Here is a 20,856-nt window from a genome sequence, read left to right on the forward strand (position 1 = left end):
GGGTTAACACTAGGCTCCCTCTGTCTACCCTGCTATACGGAATACAAAAAATAAAAAACATGGTAAACATTTTCTATATATAAATATCAGAAGATACTTGTCTTTTAACTACCAGACACAGAACAAATAATATTCAGTAAAACATTAAAACCACAACATGAAATGAACGCAGTTAAATGTTAGTTAAATTTAACTGCGGTCGTTTCATGCTTATTCAAATATATCCCATAATTGCAATAATTGTAACTGTATTTTTTAAAATATAACATAAAAAAACTTTGCAATGATTCATATGTATCGATCAAATATTTTTAGTTCTGTCAGGTGTTAGAATACACGATAAGTCTAATTACAGACTTTTCCAACATGTAACGTATAATTTTAAAACACTATTTTTTAAAATAAAGTATTTATTAGACACTCTTACATGAAGTTGTTGCAAGGCTTGTAAACCCTCTATTATGCACCTAATTACCTATGTATTAAAATTATGTCTAAAAATATTCTAAATACTGTTCTACACTTAGATTAATCCTTTCAAATTTTTTTTACCGACTGCGTGACAGAAAGAGTAGTAAATTTTTCAGTCTGTTTAAAAAGCTTGTATTGGGTTTTGTTTGTTCCTATATGACGTTGCAGAGACTACACGCCTTAACCAATTTTTTATTATTTATTATTGCGGCGGGACTACACCATGACAAGAATCGAAATTGAATTCAAACAAGATGTCATATTTCCAAAATGAATAAATAAAAATCTACGTCAAGTACCGTTAAATAGGTATTCATAAATGATTTATTCATTTCTTTCATCATTTTTTATACTAATCAACAGTTTGGGATACATAACGACTATCAGCAATTATAATTATTTCCTCGATCCCTTATTAACGTTTAATTGACGATGTTTGATAATTAAAATCAAATCAATATCAAGTTATTAAATCCTGTTCCAATTTGACTCCTGTGCGTGTCTTAATCGCCTTTTAATGTCAATTTTTGATTAATATATAAAAACGTTTTGGTAACTTTTTTAAATAAGATAATTATATGTAACTGATACAATAACTGTAACTACAACTGAATGAACTATTAAATTGTATGTACCTATTACCCTACATTTTATGGTAATTTACTTACTTTATCTATTCGTTGATTTCATTTATTTCTTATTTATTAAAAATGTAATCATAACCGATAGTTATTACAGCGCACGCAATTAAAATATATATTTTCACTAGTTTTTATGCCCTAAGGCTAATAAATTAATATTAAATCCCGAAAAATCAGTTTCACGCTGTGCCCCATACATAGCAGAATTATATTGAGGGAACCTAGTGTTAAGACACTGCGTTTCCCCATTTTCCGCCGAATTCTGGTGGCATCGCGTGTTACGTGGAACGCCGGGATTGGTCTCGACACCAGAACTAACTAAACTACTTGTCAATCACGCTAACTGCAAATTTAATCACAGTGGGGGGTAAATAGAAGTAGCATGGCAAGAATAACAAAGACCATGCAACCAAAGTTGTGCGTCGCCACTAGTATCGTATAAGAGACTATAGTAACTATAACTAACTTCCTTCATTATTTCCTTATAATAAAATATTTTATTTTTGCCGACAATACACGTCAATACAAAGTTTTATTTATTTCAGCCTCCTGGGAGGAAATGCAACAGTACCAAACTTTTTGTTTGCGCTTAATTCAGTTCTGCTATTGCCTTTGAAATGTAAACTATTTTTTTTTTCAAATTTTCCATTATAAAAGAAGTTCAATATATAAAAAAAAATCAGCTTCACGCTGTATCCCGCACACAGTACGGTAGGCAGAGGGAACCTAGTGTTAAAACACTCCGTTTCCCACTTTAACCCGAATGTTCAGAGGCATTGCGTGTTGAGTGGCGGATCTCAACGCCGCGCTTTGCCTTGAAACCAGAGCGATGAAATGGAAATAAATATAAATTTAATAAATATTTTATTTCCTCCAGTGGGGATTGAATCCACAACCATAATATACAGTTACACCCTTGTGCCCCTGGGCCATGACGGCCCAATATATAAGTTAATACATAAATTGCTTTACCTATAATTAGTTTTTAATTCAGATACTTATTTACCTTAATAGATAAGCGACAGAAACATGATCCTTGAGACGTATGGAACAGTACCTACATATACTCGTATAGTATATAGTATCAAAGTGCTTGTAGATTAAATTATAATCAATATTACCTAAATACCTACTACAAATATACCAGCTAGTTGAGGTGGTTTAGCTGCGTTGACCATGGCAGTCTAAGTGTGTAAGTGACATTATTAATTATATATACTTCGTAATCTACTTGATTGGAGAATTTTTCATTGAAAATCTTATTTACATACTCGTATTCTCTCTCTTCTCGCCATTTCTACTTATATTTATTATACTTAATCCTGTTTTTCGGTTACAAATTCCAGGCACTGTTCTGAACTGACTGTTCTTATTTTCCCAAGCAATACAATAGACAATGGGTCCATGGGAAACCATTAAATGCTAAGAAGTTGGTCCTGTACTATTTATTATCTATGGATATACTCGTACTCGTATATAACAAATTATCTATAAGTATTTCATAATCCAATGTTATATTGATGAATCAGAATTATATCTTCTGGCTAAGTATAATTTAAACACCGATTTAATATGATTTTAATATTTACAAAACTTTCACAAATTACTGGGTCGCAACTTCACATAAAGGGCAAGGACAGTTGAGCATCGTCCACGAGAATGCTCCTTGGTAAATTTTCCCGTTGTTACGCTAATCGAGCCTTTTCTCTCCTTCCATCTTCCATCTTTTAGCCTGTGCTCGAAGAACGTTCTAAACTATTCAGTTTAAATGGGTAAATTGAAAACCAATGTTAATGAATAGGTAATTAAATAGAACTGCCCAGCGAGCATATTGCTACTGAACGTGACGGCAATTACTTCAAATATATGAATAAGTATTTCCGCTTTAAAGTAAAGATTGTCTCTTTTCTCTCCACCTTGTCTACTCAGTCGTTCTCATGACGCAGCTGGTTTGCTTTTTAGAATAATAAAACTCAGCCCGTTTGACGGCCGCAAGACTAGGTTCGAGTACCGCAGAGAACTTCGACGTCTTTCTTTCAAACAGAAACGTAGTGCTTGCAATTTCTCAGGGGCATCTTCCTCAGCCATCCGGTCACTGTGTTAACAGAATTATACTTACGTTCAAAAAATAAAGTAGTTTAGATACAACAGGTATATTTATAGATACTTATAATGTACCATGCGTGTTCCAGTGAGATAATAGATTTCTTTGGGTGTTACTACCAATCCCACATTGGTATTAAAATCCAAATGTTACTACAAATAGTACTAAACAGGCAAAAAGTAGGAAAATTAGTGATATACCCTCTTCCTACCAAATAAAATAGAGATAGAGTGCAGCAATGATGATGATCATGACCGAATAAAAACTACGAGTATATAGGAGAAATTTTCACAAATTTCACAAAATTGGCAAACAAAAGAACTAGAAAATTATTTCTTTCGATCAATTTCAAACAGTATGCGTAGTTTATTAGGAAAATTTACATTTATATCGAATACTATTAGAATTTGCAGTATAGTCGTACGTGAACTGTTAATATTGGCGTTAGTGCTATATTCATTCACTACAATCGTTTATATATAAAAGGACTTGTTCTCACTGACTGAGGTAAGACTTCCCCTAAGGGTGCAAATAAGGGGTTGAAAGATTGTATGGAAAAATCTTTAAATCGGCACCGATTTTTATAACATTTGAAATGAAGACCCTTAAAAATATTTAATTAAACTTATGTTTCATGGCTTATTATAATTCACCCCTAAGGGTATAAATAAGCAGGTGAAGCTGCGCGCGTCCGCTAGTTATATATATTCTTTGTTTTTTCGTAAAATGATTCTCATCTTGTACAGGTAAAATATAAATACACATGTACAATATATAAGAGGTACCTACCTAAAGTCAATATCTTGCCTGCTAATACAGCGCGAAGATGATTTATTTTTTTATTTATTTTTTATCTTTTCTGTCTAGCGACGATTGTCTTAGAATAACAGTTTCACAGCGAACACACAAATTGAATTTGTGAAACATTAGCGACCCGCCCGCAGCTTCGTCCTCTTCGACTATATGATTATATAGATATTTAATGAACTGAACTGTATTCCTGTTTCCTATTTTCTCCTTCTTTTCTCGTCAGTTAAAAATGTTTAAACAAATATAAGTTATGTATTTTATTTCAAGTAAAGATTAAATTGTAGATTCTAACGTATAGGAAAAATTTTAAGCACACATTTTTTTTATAGGAAAGCCTCCAGACTTCCTTGCTTTTGGAATTACGCTGATGATGACCATGGTACTCGTCGCTGGAGTGAAAAAATCCATCTTCCTTAACAACGTTCTAAACGCTGTCAACTTGAGTGTCTGGGTCTTCATCATGACTGCTGGCCTCTTCTACGCTGATACTAGTAATTGGTCTCAACACAAAGGATTTTTACCATTTGGCTGGTCTGGGGTAAGTAGGACAAACAAAACTGTTATATATTTCTTCATGGTGTTAAATAGCTTCTTCAAGATATTTAGAGTTATGTTTATCAGGTTAAACAAAGTGGCGCATCAAAATCTTTCTGGTGATATGTTATTATAAATTTTTCAATACATAAATAAAAATATGTATATTAGACTTACTTACTTTAGACTTGACTTTTGCAAAACTTCTCAATTACCCAAAACAACAATGGCTTACTTAGCGTCCTTTAATACAAAATAAGACATTTGAATGTCATATCACAATCTTCAAGCATAGGATATGTGTCACCCTCAAAATGTTAATTCCAGAGGACAGAGAACTGTGATCTTTAATTGTCCATCAAAAATTAAGTTATTATAGTGTCTACTTCTAAAGCTATATTGGGGAGCATTTTCACTTCATACTTATTTACTTCAATTTTCAACTTCAAGTCTTGAGAGGTTCATTTCCTCGTGATCTAGTTGTGTTGCAGAAATAGGATAGCATCTTGTCATTGTGCGATTCATCGGGCCTGATCGAGGTCAGTGCGATAGCATCGGTGACGAGAATATAATCAATTAGATAACAAGTCATTTGACATAGAAATTAACAATTTATCAATATATTTTTTCTGTTAACACTGTGCATTTATTTAACGTTATTTTAACATGTAAAAAAATCATTAACAAAAATAAATTATTGTACAATATATTGCGAAAACATTAAGCTTTTTGTAGTCAAGTAGATTCGCCAAGACTTTTGCTTGTTCCAATGAAATAATCTAAATCTTTATAAGACATAAAGAAACCTGTAATTTTCTATCTTCTCTTCATCCTCCCACAATTTTACAATAAGATTTATTGGCGGAGCCCACTACTATGCTCTGTCTTAGCAGAAAAAAGGGAACAGAAATTGATTTAAATATAAATAAATTCGAGTAAAAATAACCCACTGTCATCCCGTGTAAAATAAAACACGCACTACTGTCAAATATATTTTAATAATTATTAATATAATATTAATATATTAATAATTATTATATTTTTATGCATAATTATTAATATTATTTATATTTCCATTTCTTCGCTCTGGTGTCGAGGCAAACCGCGGCGTTGAGTTGTGCCACTCAACACGCAATGCCCGAGGCAGAAAGTAGGGAACGGAGTGTCTTAACTCGGGGTTCCCTCCGCCTACCCTGCTTTGTCTTTTTTTAATAATTTATATTTAAATACTCATTCATATAATAAAAATAGTTTATTCTCAACAGGTGTTCAGTGGTGCCGCCACTTGCTTCTATGCTTTCATTGGCTTCGACATAATTGCCACCACAGGAGAGGAAGCGAATAACCCAAAACGCTCTATACCTTTGGCCATTGTTTTAAGTCTCGGTATTATTTTACTTGCCTATGTCAGCAGCTCCATGATACTCACTCTAATCGGTAAGTATTTTTTCAAATTATTTAATTAAATTTTTATGTAAATTCTAGGTATAATAGTTGTTAATAAATAATAATTCAATCCCCCGACAGGGAATCGAACCTACAACCGTCGCATTTATCACTTGTACCTCTAACACATATGTATGTAGTTTGATACACCTTTGCCTTTAATAGAATCTCTTTCAGTAAAGTCAGAGTAAAACTAACTAGTCTTGACCTTAAAGCTACCTTTACTGAAAGTTGGGTCAGGAGTTCAGGACATAAGCAATAAAGCAACAGCCCCGTGTTTAGTTCACTTTAAATAGCCACCCGAGTACTCGCGAACTCTACAATGGCGCACGCGGCTTAATCCGAAACCCTACTATGCCAAAGCATTTGGAAAAATCCTCGTATATTCTGGAATTTTGGAATATGGAAATATTCATCTAATGTAAGATAAGATAATCTAATTAAATGCGAAATAAAAAAATATTTTTCTTAAAAACATAATATACGTAGTAGAATTATTATAACATAAGAAAATATTTGGACGTAGTTTGGAAATGACAGATTAAGTGAAAAACAAATTTTATAAATAAAATAATATAGTCACAAATTAAATGTGTGTGTCTATAATGACGTTAATAAAAATAATCTTCACGCCGTATCCCGCACATAGCAGAGTAGACAGAGGGAACCTAGTGTTTAAATAAATATTTAATTTCTTCGAGTGGGGATCGAATCTAGAACCAATTGCGTTTACAGTCACACATTTGTGCCCCTGTGCCTGTACTTCCTATTATTTTTTTCTTTATTATTATGGTTAATTATTGATTATAATATTTTTAATGATTAAACATCATTAGGATTATAACTTGTGGAACCAAATGCTTTAGATACAGACCAGGTTTTGTACACTCTATTTGTTTCTATAGACTGTAGAGCATAAGCACAATACAATGCAAACTTAAGCTCAAAGCAAGGATCAGTAGAGTCTCGTAACCGCTGTTGTTTGTTTACAGTAAACTATGGAGATGTCTGTAATTTCATCTATTATTCCTAATCTCTTATCTCGTTCTGAGCGAGTTGTATTCGATAAAGATATATTTATAATTTTATTCGATTTATTATATTGATTTTTAATAATCAAAATCTATTTGATTTATATTAAATAATTTTAACAACTTAATTTGTAAATTTAAAAGGGAATTTTTTCAATTTTCCGTTCCGTTAATACTTTAAAATAAAAATACAAAAAAATAGCGATAGCAAACGAGGCTATAAAGATGCTTTGCTAAGACGTAGCTACTTTAGTAATTCAAAAAGTAAATATAACATTATCTAGCTACTTATATTTACTTAAGAAAACAATAATGTTTCCGAATTGCAATTGAATTTGTGCTTAATTAATCAAGAAAACTATCTATTATATGAACTAACTAAACTATGTACTGTTCAACAACAGTGACCTAGTTGCAATGATAACTTTCCCACCAGCAGATTCCTAAAGGAGTTCACTCCAAGTAAGTTTAAAATTACCCGAATAACTCTAAAACCACTGGCGATCAACACTGAAAGTTGAAATAAATTTCAATAGGATCCTAGGAATTTATTTCAGTTATTTCAACATTTGCTAACGACATTTCAAATTTAATAATAATAATAAAATAATAAATTTATTTAATTAAGACTTAGTCCTATACGTATGTATGTACATACTCATATATGTATGTATATGTATACAGTAATGTTTGTTCAAATATGAGGTCGTAGAGACCAAAAGGATTTTGATGATTCTTACGTCAATCGATTCGTCTAATCTTTGCGAGTGTCATGAAAGACATGAGAATAATCAAAATTATGTACAACACATACCATTAAATTATCGACATGCACATATTGATTTGAAACATATTCAAAAACGACGATTTAGAACGGTTGAAGTAACGGCTTAGAATATAGAAAATTCTTTAACTACTCTCGTTCATATTTTAAAGTATTACATTAAATCATTTTTAGTATTCTTATACCATAATTTGACACTGAATCAGTAAAAATCATTTTAGTTTACATTTAATACGTCTAACACCTCCAGCCCGTTAATGCATTTCCGTCCGAATATGAAAATCCTCTTTCATATTGAGCACGGCTGAATGCGTACACTATCTATTTATTAAAGGAAATATATTTGGTATTTCATTTATTAGACTGGAAATTATGCTCTGGATAGGTACCTACATGTTTTACGAAAAAAAAACCTGAAGAATCCTTCCTTCATACAAACAATTTAAATATATTTTAATGCATCTTATTGATATTCATGGTTTCAGTTTATTTTTTGAATATTCCTCTATCTCTCTAGCACACTATATTAACGCTAAAATAGATCTTCATCTATTATTATTAACATATATTATACCTCCTACAGTAACACGTAATTACTAAGTGCTTAGATTGATTGTATTGTAATGTAATTTCGAACTAATAATTTGATCAACAGTAATTAAATCAGTCACAGTCAGTGTATCCGGCACACAGCAGGGTAGGCAGAGAGAACCTAGAGTTGAGACACTCCGATCCCCATTTTAAAAATTATTTAATTATTTTTCTATCACCAATAATATAACTGCTCATTGCATTATAACATACGAAGAATGTAATTTGTTTTAGTGCCGTACGACGAGGTGGACACGGACTCAGCCCTGGTACAGATGTTTGCTTATGTCCATGCACCCACTGGTAAGTACATCGTTGCGCTGGGTGCCCTGGCTGGCCTGACTGTCTCCATGTTCGGTTCGATGTTCCCAATGCCTCGCGTTGTCTACGCAATGGCGCAAGATGGTCTGATATTCCGGTGAGTGTTTGTGTCTATAAAATTAAATGTCTTTTAGAGTAATATTTTATTGTTTGAAAAGGTTCTAAATGTTCATAAAGTGCAGCTTTTGTTTGTATAATGAAAAAAAATAATATTTAATTCTATTATATTTATAGGAAATAATACTATGAAGCTGCATGGTTTTTAACCGATTTCAGAAAGAAAGAGATTCTCAATATAGTTGGTATATTTTTGTGTAGAGCCTAGGTTCGACTCTTATGGAGTACTGTACTGTACTTATCTACGGGTTGGTGCACCCCAGTATCAGCTTGAACCATTTGATCACATACAACGTTAAGGCGTTCGAATTATTAGGGACTCAATAAACAAACTAGTGTAATTATTTCAAAATATTACTGCCATTAACATCTGATAATCATGCAACCGCGGCGTTGAATTCGTCGAAAAGTGGGGAACAGAAGTGTCTTAATGGGAACGGACTGTCTTAACATTAGACTTGAGGGTTCCCCCTGCCTATCCTGCTATGTGCGGAATACAGAAGTGTGAATACACATCGTACATATCGTACATATCGTAGAGATTTGAACCGGACCTAGTAGAGGACTATAACTGCTGATAATCCCGTGTTTTAAGTGTGAACGAAATACTAAACTAAATAACTACCTATTAAAAATATTAAAAATTAGCGACAATAATTATTTACTCCTATTTGGTCTCTACAATGACACATATGAACAAGTATACATACATAGACCGATAAACACGTTACCCTTGCGTCATGCAGTTGGGTAAAAAGTATTTTTGTTATATTATTATTTTCTAAAATATAAAAAAAAATACATGAAACCATATTTACAGGTTAATGAGGTATTTTATATTGTTAGGAATGTTGGACTGGCTGTGTGGCGTGATACTTTTCATTATAATTTAACATTTTTAAGTTACTAAATTATATTTAAAGAATTGTGTATTCTACTGGGGGTTTATATTACTCTTATACGTATAAAATATAATAGAAAGAAAAGAAAATATAATAGAAATTTCAATCACATTATACTACAAATAGGCTCAAACGTAGACCTACATTTAATTTAATTCTAAAAGTCTCTATATATTGACGTGCGTTGGTAGACTTAGTAAGGTTTATAGAACCGCAAACGTCATCGATTATGTGTCCAATGTCAAAGCTGATGATGGTTCAATCAAACTAACAGGTATATCTCGTGCAATAGAGAACATCTCTGTTATCAAAAGTCACTTAAGTAAGAGTTTTACACGGTCGAGCTTTCATGTTCATACAAGTGCTTTTACAGGCAACTGGCTGCTGTATCTGAAATATCTGGAACTCCTGCATTCGCTACTATTTGTGGTGGCATCGCGGCCTCTTTGGTGTCTCTCCTGATTCATCTTGAAGTTTTGGTGGAAATGATGAGTATTGGCAAGTTTTAATTGTATTTTCTTATAATATTAGTTTCTCGTATTATATTTTCCTATAATATTCGTTTTCTGTCAAATTGAAAGATAGCCTATGTTTCTCCTTTATTAAGTAGCTTATTGATTTTCAAAATCATTTTGTTGGTTTTTGGATTTATTCATCATATAAATAAATCTAAATTTACCTCCCTATATAAATAAGAAGAAGACTAACACCATTAATATCTACATGACACCCATACATTGCCGGGGTACATTATTAGTATTTTTTAATATTGTTATTTCATAGTTATTGTCTAATACAATTATTTTTTTTTTTCCAAATATATAAAGTTTTTTTCAAACGTAACGTAACAAATAGTAGCTTTTATAGAGTAATATTTGAACTATATATATAAATCTTAAAATATAGTAAATACTGTGGTTTCACTTAAACTGGTGCTGACAAAAATGCTCTGTATACTTTAATTAAAATAGTTTTGTAAATAACAATTAACTTTTTTCTAATATGAAAACATAAAAATTGTTTTTGTGGGTTATCCTTCGCAGATAGATATATACTTACCATCACAGACACAATTTTTTTTTAAGTTGTACAATTCCGATACTATCTATATATGCGCGTAAATCATTGAGAAAACTCCATACAAACTATGGCGATAAAGCTGCTATGCTTATTAACTCTTTAATCTTTGTATACGAGAATATACGAAGTGTTTTGACATTTGCATCGTGCAAGTCACCAAAACTTTCTTGTCGTTGATTCTAGTTGAGCTACAGATTTAGCTGCTTAAGTGCAAGTTAGGTTAGAAACTTTTATACTTAAAAATAACTAACCTATATATTTTTTTCTATCTTGCCCTATTATCAGCATTTGCCCTACGTCAAAGCCACTATAATAAAATTATAATATTTATTTTCTGTAAATGATAGATTGTTTGTATTATCCATGTTGTAGTTCGTACATTGTTTTTGCTGAATTTAATGTATGAAAATTGCTGCTTAATCAAAGCCTATATCGTACCTCGAGTATCTACAAATATTAAATTTGGCAAAAAGTTAGTTAGTATCCTAAGTATATCAGAGAAAAAAAATGTTATAAACTTATAGTTGAGTTATGTTATGCTATAACGTGTCAACTTTCAAAAACTTAAATTAGAATAATCTTAGCTCAAAGAAATTTCCAACTATAAAATACTCACAAACTTTCATTGAATCAAAATATGTATATTAAAAGGATAACATTTTTTAGTGATTTTAATATGGCGTAGTAAACTGAGAATTAAAGGACCAGTAAAAAAATAATAACAATTACAATCTAGACCTTTGAATTTCTGCAAGTGTATGTCGTACGAAATTTTAGTGCAACGCACTGATATATGACATTTAAATAATTAAAAAAAAAAACAAATTATAATTAAAAAATCTTCTACATATTAAATGGATGGATTTTAGAATATACTTCAGTATAACTCTCACCTTTTAAGCTTGTGCTAACGTCGAAGTTTTTTGGTATTACAGCTATTACTTCTTTTCCTCCTAATATTATCTTCACTTTTCGTTTTCCCTCTTTTATAGACGGGTCTTATATTTTTCTTTTCGTTCGTTCGTATATAATTCGTTGTAAACTTTCATTATAATTACACGCTTCCTTTAAAATCAAAATAGTAAATAATTATGAGGTCAATCGAGCCGACAGGTTGTGGGTTCGATACCACTCGAGGAAATGAAATATTTAATATTTTAATTTCGTTACTCTGATAACGAGGACGAGGAAATGCAACGTTAAGTTTCGCCTCTCAACAAGCAATGCCACAGGAATTCGACGGAAAGTCGCGAACGGAAGTGTCTTAACTCTAGGTTCCATTTCACTCTACCTTACCTGCTATGTGCAGTTATATTATATTATGTAATTAATATGTATTTATTAATTATTATTAATATGTACATAAATGAAATTGCTTAAAGCTATATTATATTATGTGCATATATTATGTCTTATGAACCAAATTGCTTCGACAAAATCGAAATATTAATTTGTTAGTGTAATTTAAATTGCTAGCCGAATGAAGTATAAATGAAATTATCACAATTTCTCTTATAAATGAACTTGTGTATAAAATTTTAATGTATTATATCTGATACAAAGTATAAATATTGTTAGAAATCGGAAGCGGTAAACGTGTTTTAAAAAAACAAGATAAAAACAAATATTGTCTAAATGTTTGTAACGTTTTCGGAAAAGGATTCTACGTAATTGCAATAAGTGACCCAATAACAATACTTCACACTAGTTTGCTTCCAATCAGCAACCCCCATTTGACACAATACCACTGCTTTTATAGTCTTTCTCCTTCCTTCTTTTACACGAATCAAACGGCCTCTCCTGAAGGGTAAGCGACCTCGCTCCTGCTCAATCTGCTGGCTGGACACCTTTAATTGTGGAAACATTTTTTTTATTTCTCTTAAATGATAGGAGTCCGAGTCACCCCTACGCTCAGAGTTTAACAAGAGCCTTTTCCCAGTCGGTGTCCCTTTATTGGTTTTATGTGTGCGTGCGTCGTCCTTAACAAATAGCGGTTTATTTCACAACGATAATTCTATTATTTATTTTGTTTGAAAAAAATATTTTCATTTTTGGGAAAATTTTTTTTAAATTGTATTACGTTTTTATAGAGTAGTTAAAACTGTGATTTCCTTTAAAGGGTTCTGACAAATACACTCTGTATATTACTAACTGTACAAATACTAACATTAAATTTTCTCTTAATAGGTACTTTACTAGCATACACATTGGTTTCGACCTGTGTTCTGGTCCTCCGCTACCAACCTCACTCCAAAAATCTAATCGAGCTACTACCCCAGAGCCTGCGCACACCTGTTGAACCAGAAGGCACCGCATCGGGCCAACGAGAGACTACCTTCGCTGTAAGTATATAATATAATCTATAAATAATCAACAATTATTCTAAATAACTATTAAAATATTATCATTACTTTGTTCTGGTGTCGAGACAAAAGCTCGGCGTTGAATTCCGCCATTCAATACACATTGCCTCTAGAAATCGGAGGAAAATGGGAAACGGAATGTCTTAACACTAGGATCCCTCTGCCTACCCTCTGTGTGCGGGATACAGCGTTTCACTTAAAAAATATACATAAATAATAATTAATTTTCGCGAGTGAGTATCGAACCAACTTTCACGTTTACAATCACTTGTGCCCCTGCGTAACGAGGGCCTCTAGTAATAATAACATTATACATAGAATGATGACACATATCTATATATAAAAAAAATTGTAAATGTATGATATAAATGTAATAAATGTATGTTATAAATAAATTATAATTTTTCTTATCGAACTTAACTACGAGTATTACAATCAAATAAACTACTCGGCTTTATAAAATAAGTTTAAATTTATTATTTATTGTGCATTAGATATCATATAAATCTACATAATATATATTACAGATCTAAATCATTATTTATGAATTGCGCAGACTATTATTAATAATGGTTGTACTATCATTAATTTATAATTATTAAGTTGGCTGCTAGATTATAGTGGTCGTCTAATAGAATTCAAGATTCTCTTCGAACTGTAGAGTTTTATATATTTTTTTGTTGACTATAGAAAAATAGCTGCTTCAAGTTTACTTATTGTTGCAGGTCTACATTAAATAACCCATTAAGTGCGAGTCGGTCTCGCCATCCTCGATTTCCTTTGTAGGTCAACTTACTAAAATGCACTCATTTTTATGAAATTAACTACAAATATACGCTTGTAATTATTTTTTTCTATGACATACCTATAAATTTTCTACTTTTTGAATTTTTTTCATAACTGTATGGGACTCCTTACTTTCCCGTGGGGAAGTATTCTATATAGTTTTGGTTATGCGCCGGACTTCATACAAAATGCTGCAAAATCGATGCACAAGCGCTATTATCTTTTGATTGCGTTAATATTATAGAAGCTTGATATTTTCTGTGCCTCAAGGGACAGCTTGAACTTCCACGCGATCTCTTGATATACGGACCGCAAAGAACTGCTATAAGAGTTCCGTTTTTATCTTTTGAGGTACGGAACGGGAGGGTAATTAATAGCTTAATAAAGATAATTGATACAATTACATGAAATCGGTATAAAGAATCTTTCATTAACCCCGAGTAATTAGCAGAAATTAATTTAATTTACATGAAATTATTATTAATATGTTTTTTATTATTTCCTTTTTTGGTTCCGGGTCAAATGAGTCTATAGTTACTTTATAGAAGTTTTTATTGAAAGGTAATTAAGTCTGCAAGCCAGGTAGACTTTAAGCGTAGACGGAGCTAGGACGGCTTCCTGCTTACGTAGTAAAGGTAACATTATTAAAATAAATTCCTGAAATTCATCAAGCATTTTATACAAAAAAAAATGCTATGAGAATTAATTTTATGAAAAATACCGGCATCGGTCTGGTAACGCAAAGTATAGCATTTGCTTGGACCTTACTAATTATTCAACGTTAGAAGTAATATTAGTTTGTTTAAAGCTATAATTACTCTATTCATTCATATAAATATAGGAATCACATGTAAAATTGAACGCTTGTATGTTTTGAATGCGTTTACTTAGAAGCTTATTTTGGATCCCGGATGTTTGATTGAGCTTTGAGCTTGATTTCGCAACACGCAATGCCTTCAGAATTCGGCGGAAAGTGGGAAACGGAGTGTTTTAACACTAGGTTTCCTCTCTAACTACCCCGCTAGTAATACAGCGTGAAGTTAAGTTAAGTTTAGTAATACAAAAAAAAACAGTGTTAAGTACAGCAAGTTGACGTGAAATGTCATTTGCAATTTCAACATGTTTAGTGCCTTATATTCTCAAATGTTAAGACAATAAACCTTTTTTTCTCTCTTTTTACCCTACAAGACATATGATTACATGAAGTCACATAAACATTCTTCTATATTACATAATATATTTATTATGACTATGACATTAAAAATAACTAAAACCAGGGCAGTATTAGGAACCTATGCTCTATAACTAACATAATTTAAAAAAAACCTAATTTAAAAATTATATTGTCTTCTCTTTGTCTCTCATTGTCTCTCTTATTCTGTGATTTACACAGTATAATTGTTTCAGGGGCACAGCCAAGCCCACATAATGCCAGCCAGCCAACGTGTGATGGTGCGCCGAGTCACCCGAAGGTAATATAGTGCGTGCGACGCTATGTGACTTGCGAACTTGCTTGCGAAAGGCCGGCCGCACCTTTCTGATATATTATTATACGTGTATAACTGTATATTGTCATTATGGTAGCCATGCTGTGTCCCGCTAAGCGAGCCAGTCTGTTCACAGCTCTCCCGACTCCGATGACACCCTACCCGGCGACGAGAGCGAGGAATACGGCCGCGATGATTCCTTCCTTGTTAACTCCAACACGGGCAATACATTTTATGGTAAGCAGTGAAGCGATATGCTAACTATGTTTATTTAATCATTTTAAAGATATATAATATAATTTTATTTTATTAGAAACCAATATATAATTATTTAAATTTGATAATACATTGATTGTTCTTTGTTAATTTTTGGAAAACTACCAAACAAAACAAAATATAATTCTGTCATAATTTATACTACATTTTTTTTTTCATCTAGTGTGTAATCTTATAATTATATCATATTTATTTAATTAATTGCGATTGTTTAATTTATTGTAAAAGAATATAATAAAGTAGAAACATCCATATCAATTATATCGCACAATTTTTTTACATCTTTCCAATTCTTTATCTTTTGAATATTTTTTTATACAATGTAACAGAAACAATTGTAAAAGAGTGATTTGGGACAGTTAAAACATGTAATGTTTTAATTCTCAACCATATACATAGTTTACAGCCGGCAGACATTGGTCTAATAAATATAAAAAATAATGCACAATAAGAACACAATTAGTTCCAATAAATACGTAAAGTCGTTGCGACAATAAAATTATAACTCATTTTTATATGCTTTGAATATGTTGGAAGACATTACAATTTTATTAATACTTTTTTATGAATGTTAATACAAACAAGAATTTATTACAGAAAAATAAATATATGTGTAATATACATGAACAAAAGAAAATATACGTGCATTGTGCATATCAAGGGGACATATATAGATAATTAAAAAATAGGTGCGGTCCCTGGCGGGTGCACCGTGGCGACGTCTCGATGCGCCCGCTTCTGCAACGCTCTGTACAGCCGTCTGCACGCCATGTCTTATCTTTGCCCTGGACTCTTCCCCTGGGTTGACTGTGGTCCTGCTACTGAACAATCTGGTAAGTAAAACTAATATCTAATAGTATTTTTTATTACAAAATTATTTAATCAATTAATGTTTAATTAAATCTTTTAATTTCTCGATCTTAATTTTTTTAAATAAAACTCTTAATCCGGATTATTTGATTATTTGCCTATATTTAGTTCCGTTCCCTGAAGGACCCCACCTCAGTCTACCCGTGACCACCGACTGCTATAAAGTTTTCGAAACGTCGGGTTTCCAAAAATGCATAAATATATACCTACGCAAATAAATCGACTTAAGAGTTTTATTTAAAACTAGAGGCCCGCCCGCGGCTTCGTCTGCGTGAACTACTTTATTATTAATTTCTGTCTCTACCTACCTACGTCCTAGTGACGTCCATGTAAAATTTGAGACTCCTAGCATTTGTAGTAACGAAGTTTCATACAAACTTTCAACCCCAAAAACGACCCCTCAGAAGTCGAATATTACAAATTTCCGTATTAGTGAGCACCTACGTCCTATAAGTAACTCCTATGCAAAATTTGAGATTCCCAGCACATGTAGTTTCTGAGATTTCGTGATGAGTGTGTGACCTTTTGATATATAAATATAGATAGATTAGCGATTAGCCTGGCAATAGCCGGGATTAATGCCAGGAGGAAGGAGATAGATTAGCGATTAATCGATATTTGTGCCAAATATAGATTACATAATTGACTAACTCTTTGCAGGCATGTTCGTCATCAAGGCCGTCGGGATAATGTACGTGCTCGTGATATTCTTTGATATATTAGCGGCTTACGCTAGTCCTGGAGAGTCAACTTTCGTGTCTGTCCTCATGATCTTACTTGTTCTGGCAATTTTTCTTATCCTGCTTATTATTTCGCGGAAACCACAAAACCGGTAAGATTTTTTTCTACTAAAAATGGTAACTATTTATATTTTATATTAATAACAAAAATGAAACTTTTTTCTGAATATAAAATAACTTATAAATTGGGTTAGAAAGCAAAAAATATACTAACAAACAGTATACCTAACATTGAATTCATAAAAAACACTAGTTATGTAAATGGGACATTTCGCTTACTTGCAGGGTTGCGTTGGTTTATGCAACGCCGGGACTTCCCTTCGTGCCCGCCACCGCAATCATCGTCAACATATATCTTATTCTGAATTTGTCGATCCTGACTCTGGTTAGATTCACCATCTGGATGAGTTTAGGTATTATATATTTAATAATAATGAATCTAAGCTTATTTAGTATATAGAGGAATACCAACATAGATATTTTTATTTATAAGTGACCGTGATTCCAATCTATGGTTTTTTTTTTCATAGATTGTACTTAAAATTTCAGTATTTATTGTTTCCTTGTTAAATATTTTTTATTTATTTTTCAAATAAAAAGAGGGAGCTGATACGGATGTATCAGAAAGAGTGGGTACTACTACTCTGACAACTACCCGCAATAATAATTTTTTTCGCCGAGTTCGCCTATATTATAGTTAGCCTTAATGTAAAATTTACATTATACAATACTAGAAGTATTTACATTGTAAATATTTCTAGTACAAAATACGGTGAAGGTATAATTAATGCATTGTTGCAGGATTGATCATGTACTTTAAGTATGGCATCAAGAATTCAACTCTTGAGACGAATCCTCCTATGCCTCGTGCCCCTACACCGCCTCCACCCAACCCACTGGACCGCACTACCATTCCTCCTCCCTCCCAACCAGTGCCCACTGGTGACCGAAATATCTTCGAAGGTGACGGCGTCGGACTTTATGGCAACCATGATCAGTAAGTACTTATGTAAACCTATCAGTAAAATATTTTTATTATACAAGCTTGCAATTGCTGCTTTCTGCGTACGATTTTTGATCCAACAGCTAAGCAAATAACCTCTGAAGACGTTGTTTGAGATACTTTCAGCACAATGATAGTCACATTCTGAAGGACAATCCTTCCGTCCACGAAATCAGATAGTATATTTTGATTAAAGCCTTCAAAGATGTATATGGCGTTCAATGGATAATAGTGCAGCAATCTTCCAGTGACAGATAAGACAAACAGACAGACAGACAGACAAACAAATTTTACTGAATATCCTTCGTTCGAATGAATCCATTGGACATTCTTATGTCTGCTACCCTGACTCTACCATCAGAATTATGAAGATTTGTCCACATAAACCCCCATCAACCAATCCCCACGATACGAGTCGGAATAGTTGTATACGAGAAGTCTAAATATATTATATTTTCTTGTACATTTTCATTTCAATTTTTAAAGATTCTCGGACCCGTTACTTGCTTGGCATATGTCGGACATGAATGAGCCCGTGCAATCAACTAGTCGAGGCTACACTGGCAGTTATACGGTCGTTGAGAGTCGGTAAGAAAATTAGAATTACTATATTTTTTTTCTTCTTATTCCTGATTTTAAAAGCAGTAGTTATAAATTCGATTAACAAGAAAAAGCGCGGTATTTATGTCCGCTATTTAACGTGCAACGTTATTTTTATAATTTTGGGGGAGGCATGGAATTTGGCTTTCGATTGTGTAATATATATAATAATCGCCTTCCCCTAAAACATACTTATTCTTCGATTACATAAGCTAATTAGGGAAGGCCTATGTCCAGCAGTAGACAAAAGATGGCTGTTGATGATGATGATAATGACATAAGCTATAATATCTTTATACAAATCACACAGAAAATACAGAATTATACCTAGCCACTAATGAAAACAAAACTAACTAACTAACTGAAACAAAAGTGTCATAGACTTAAAATAAACTTTTTTATTTTATTTTGCAATCACTAAATATTATTTTTCTTTCACAATAAATTATGATTGCTCTCTCTGCCGCTACTGTTGACTGAGGACTGTTTGACATTTTACCGAATAAAATACTTATTAACGCTTTTAGTATTGCTGCAATAGCAAAGGGTTATCTAACTCCAAGAGACCATCTCGTACACCTTTCTCCTACTTGGAAAACTTTGTTAGTGTTTATTATAACCAAGTTTAAAAACCACAAAGAATATATTCAAAACATTTGAAGCCTTAGTATTTTTTTTTAGAAGTACACAGGTTTTATAAGAAACTTGTGGCCGAGGCTAGCTTCGGACGCCTCGTTAGCGTGGACTTTACGACCACCAAATTAAAAATTTCGTCTTTTCTTGTTTCCTTCGTCATTTTGGGGAATTTTCTCTTAATGTTCCCTTACGTGGTAAATTCCCTCAAATAACCTGTGTACCAAATTTCAGCGTTCTACGCCACATAGCTTCGTAGCTTTTTTCCTTCTTTAATATACAGGTTTTAAATCATGTACCTACTTCTAAACAGTTTCGTTTTGATAGATAAAAATTTACTTCCAAAAAGATGACATCATAACATCACTTAGCTTAACTCTATATTATCGTTGCGTTTAAAGCAAGCCTTTCTCTCTAAAACTAACCGTAAATCATAATTCTTAAAATCAGGTCAATTTTCAGTTCTGATGAAGTCCAGATCGTTTGATTCTAACCAAAACTGGGGGCATCGAGTTTTATGACTCGGCGCCGAGTCTTGTTGAAAGGACCATTCTTGCTTATTACATTTGCTCCAAACTGGAAACTCCAAAATTGTACTTTGTGGACTAGTTGGGAAGCTTATTTAGAGCTTTCAACATAAATACGGCCATTTTTGTTTGTTTGTCCCAGTCCGCTTGACGGCCGCAAGCCGAGGTTTGAGTCCCACAGAGTGTGCCCTTATAGTCGTCTCACAGGCCCTTTTTACATTTAATAATTATTTTAGAACCATGTCGGATATTTTAAATGATCGCTAGTGCTATCTTCAAATAAAAAAATTAAATCTTTTGGTTTCGGACATTTATTTTCTTTCCCCTTCCTCGATTTCTCCGAATTCTTCCCCTTACTACAATGATCGCCTTTTTCGTACGAACACTACGTGGACGATCAGATCTTTTTCTGTCTCAAATAGAGGAGATTTCATTGTGTCTAGCCTAAATAGCGTATGGAGGATTTTAAGAACTGTATTTGCCTCCATACTTAGTTTATGTACTGAAATCGTAGCGATCGGTTTTCTCTATCACCCCACTCTATTTCAATATCACAAAAAATAATAAACTAATAAAATGTTGAGTCGCAATTAAGAAAACACAGTGAAAAATCGTAAAAAAAAACCTAATTTAAAAGTTTTTTTTTTAATTTTTAATTGTAACAGTATTTATGGCCAGGCTATGTGTTAGGTATCAGGTAAGCCACTGTGAACAATAATTATCGATACGTTTTTATCCT

At 32.5% G+C, this 20,856-nt stretch overlaps 1 protein-coding gene across 1 annotated transcript in view; it reads left to right on the top strand.

The window, feature by feature from the left end:
• LOC146527020 (solute carrier family 7 member 14) overlaps positions 1-20,856 on the top strand; it is an 83,995-nt gene that overhangs the window by 55,737 nt on the left and 7,402 nt on the right. The window contains exons 6-17 of the mRNA XM_085206764.1: positions 4,356-4,564; positions 5,826-5,997; positions 8,647-8,830; positions 10,126-10,250; positions 13,020-13,174; positions 15,389-15,453; positions 15,605-15,705; positions 16,434-16,577; positions 17,275-17,446; positions 17,640-17,767; positions 18,156-18,351; positions 18,844-18,945. Of these exons, the coding sequence (XP_085062890.1) occupies positions 4,356-4,564; positions 5,826-5,997; positions 8,647-8,830; positions 10,126-10,250; positions 13,020-13,174; positions 15,389-15,453; positions 15,605-15,705; positions 16,434-16,577; positions 17,275-17,446; positions 17,640-17,767; positions 18,156-18,351; positions 18,844-18,945 (1,753 nt within the window). The remainder of the gene's footprint in view (positions 1-4,355; positions 4,565-5,825; positions 5,998-8,646; positions 8,831-10,125; positions 10,251-13,019; positions 13,175-15,388; positions 15,454-15,604; positions 15,706-16,433; positions 16,578-17,274; positions 17,447-17,639; positions 17,768-18,155; positions 18,352-18,843; positions 18,946-20,856) is intronic.

The sequence above is a fragment of the Heliconius melpomene genome, chromosome 21, assembly GCF_056956725.1.
Source record: "Heliconius melpomene rosina isolate 202511_hmr_F chromosome 21, ASM5695672v1, whole genome shotgun sequence".
NCBI classification, from domain to species: domain Eukaryota; kingdom Metazoa; phylum Arthropoda; class Insecta; order Lepidoptera; family Nymphalidae; genus Heliconius; species Heliconius melpomene.